This window comes from Glycine soja, chromosome 7, assembly GCF_004193775.1.
Source record: "Glycine soja cultivar W05 chromosome 7, ASM419377v2, whole genome shotgun sequence".
NCBI classification, from domain to species: domain Eukaryota; kingdom Viridiplantae; phylum Streptophyta; class Magnoliopsida; order Fabales; family Fabaceae; genus Glycine; species Glycine soja.
Window position 1 is genome coordinate 12,903,728 of NC_041008.1, and position 2,624 is coordinate 12,906,351.

General features: G+C 40.9%; 1 protein-coding gene across 1 annotated transcript; it reads right to left on the reverse strand.

Moving 5' to 3' along the window:
- Window positions 1–1,653: 1,653 nt before the first annotated feature.
- On the reverse strand, window positions 1,654–2,235 carry LOC114420377. Its single transcript, XM_028386289.1, has one exon. It carries the CDS (start codon window positions 2,233–2,235, stop codon window positions 1,654–1,656), a length of 582 nt encoding a protein of 193 aa, XP_028242090.1.
- Window positions 2,236–2,624: the final 389 nt, after the last annotated feature.

Sequence of the window (2,624 nt, forward strand, 5' to 3'; positions counted from 1 at the left end):
GCCACGCGCTTAGCGAGTGAAAACAGATCCAATTTTTTCTGCAGAATTGGCTTAGCGAGCAGGCTCACTAACACAAATTTTCAAAATAGATAAGGATTTACGCTTAGCGAGGCAAGGCATGCTTAGCGCGACTACTCTACTGAACAGCACTGGCTTAGCGAGCAGGCTCGCTAAGCCTAATTCCAACAAATAGAAAAATAGAGAGATAATTGCGCTTAGCATGACAGGGCATGCTTAGTGCTCAACAAAACACAAAAATTTCTCAGTGTCTGAGAACACATTACTCACTTAGCGCACAACTGCGCTTAGCAAGTTCATAAGCAATTGAACTTTCAATCAAAGAAGATGAACACGCTTAGCGGGACAGGGCCGCACTTAGCGAGTTCATATGAAAATCCAGATGTTCAACAAAAATGATGAACTCGCTTAGCGTGCTCATCGCGATTTCCAGAAAAAGCAAGGGCTTCTCACCCCTCCACTTAGGCCCCTATTAGGCATCTAACCCTAATCAAAACAACCGCATTGTATCCATAATAAAACCCTAATTCTAGTATAATGAACAACTAACCTAACATAACTAAATATTAACAGAAATTCAACCTAACACTACTAAGTTAACTAGCCTAAAGTTTGAAATTTGGAAATAAAAGGAACAAAGTTAAGAAGCTTACTTGTGCTGTTGAATGAGTGCAAAGAAGGAGCAAAAATGCAGGCAATGTAGGGAGATTGAAGTACTGTTCAGAGGTTGAATGCAATGAATGGGAGAAAATGCTCAGAGGAAGAAAAATGGCAATTGCCTAAGGCAGTTGCCTTATTTGCTGGCAGTTTCAAATGACTCGCTTAGCGCATGGACTCGCTAAGCGAGTCAACCTGACATTTGAGTTTTAAAGCTCATGCGCTTAGCGGGTCTGCTCGCTAAGCCCAATACAAAATTATGAAATTCCAGAGAAGTTTTTGGGCTTAGCGCGAAGGTACGCACAGGGCGAGTTCTGCAGCACTGATTGGTCTTGTAACTCTCGCTTAGCGGGCCAAGGCCGCTCTTAGCGAATAAAATGCTCCTTAAATGTAGTAGTGACCTGTGCTTAGCACGTCTGTCTCGCTTAGCACTATTCCAAATAGAGAAGGAATTGGGCTTAGCAAGAGCACTCGCTTAGCCCAATTCTTGAAATTAATCAGATAGAGAAGAATAGCACTTAGCGCGTTAGCGCACTTAGCGAGACCACACTTGTGCGCTTAGCGAGACCAGACTTGTGCACTTAGCAAGATGACTCGCTTAGCCCCATTCCAAAATTAAATGGATAGAGATTTTATTGGGTTTAGTGCACAGGTCACGTGTCTAGCAGGACCATGCAACCAATGATCAGGGGTCAATGCGCTTAGCGCGAACAACAACTTGCTTAGCGCATGAGGAAGATGGTGCTTAGCACGAGGAGTGCGCTTAGTGAGTGGACAATAAAAAAATATTTCAAGCTATTTTTCTGTCCACAACTTCACAAAATCTTTTTAACCCCTTTTCCAATACTAAACATGTCGAATTCAAATAATCACAAGCAATCAAACTTAATAAATGCAAGAAAAACATAATTAAATAGGGTTGGGTGGCCTCCCTGTAAGTGCTCTTTTAACGTCATTAGCTTAATGCAAAAGTCTTTGTCAGCCTGGATCAATCTTGGTTCTCTCCTTCAGAACCTTCTCTTCGCTCTCCTTCACCTCTAGACAAACATTCTGGTCCAACAATGTCTTTTCTTCATCAAATAGCTCAAACCTAATCTTTTGGTCTTCAATACCCATTTCTAGCTTCTTCTTTTCCATGTCTACTACACAGCTTGCAGTAGCCATAAATGGACGCCCCAAAATTAAGGGAACATATGTATCTTCCTCTATGTCCATTACCACAAAGTCAGCAGGAAAGATAAGGTGTTTGACCCGAACCAAAACATCCTCTATTACTCCATAGGGTTTGGTGATGGAGCGATCTGCTAACTGTAAAGTCATCCAAGTCGGCATTATCTCCAACTCTCCAAGCCTCCAACATATGGAAAGTGACATCAAATTAATATTGGCTCCCAAATCAATAAGAGCCTTGCCAACAGAAACTTCACCAATTGAACACGGAATAGTCACACTCTCAAGATCTTTGTGCTTAGGTGGAAGAATCCTCTGAATTACAGCACTGCAGTTTCCTTCCACAATGATGTTTTCACTGTGAATGTACTTATTCTTCCATGTGAGCATATCTTTTAAAAACTTAGAGTACTACGACATTTGTTGAAGAGCTTCTCCAAAGGGCATAGTAATCTCCAATTTCTGGAAGATATCAAGGAAACAAGCCAGATGTCGTTCCTTGTCTTTCTTTGTTGGTACCAATGGATATGGCACCTCCTCCCTTTTTCTTGGACTTGCCTCCTTTCTCTTTTCTCTAGCCAACTCACTCTTGGTATTTTTCTTCTTTTCTTTTCTCTCATTCACTTTTTCTTTTTCATTTTTTTCATTTTCTTTTTCTTTCTCTCTTTCTTTTTCTTTTTCTTTCTTTTCCTTCTCACTTATTTCTTTTTCACTCACAATTATTGGTATCTCCTTCTGCTGATCATCTTATGCTTCCACTTCTTCCTCAGTCTCACTCA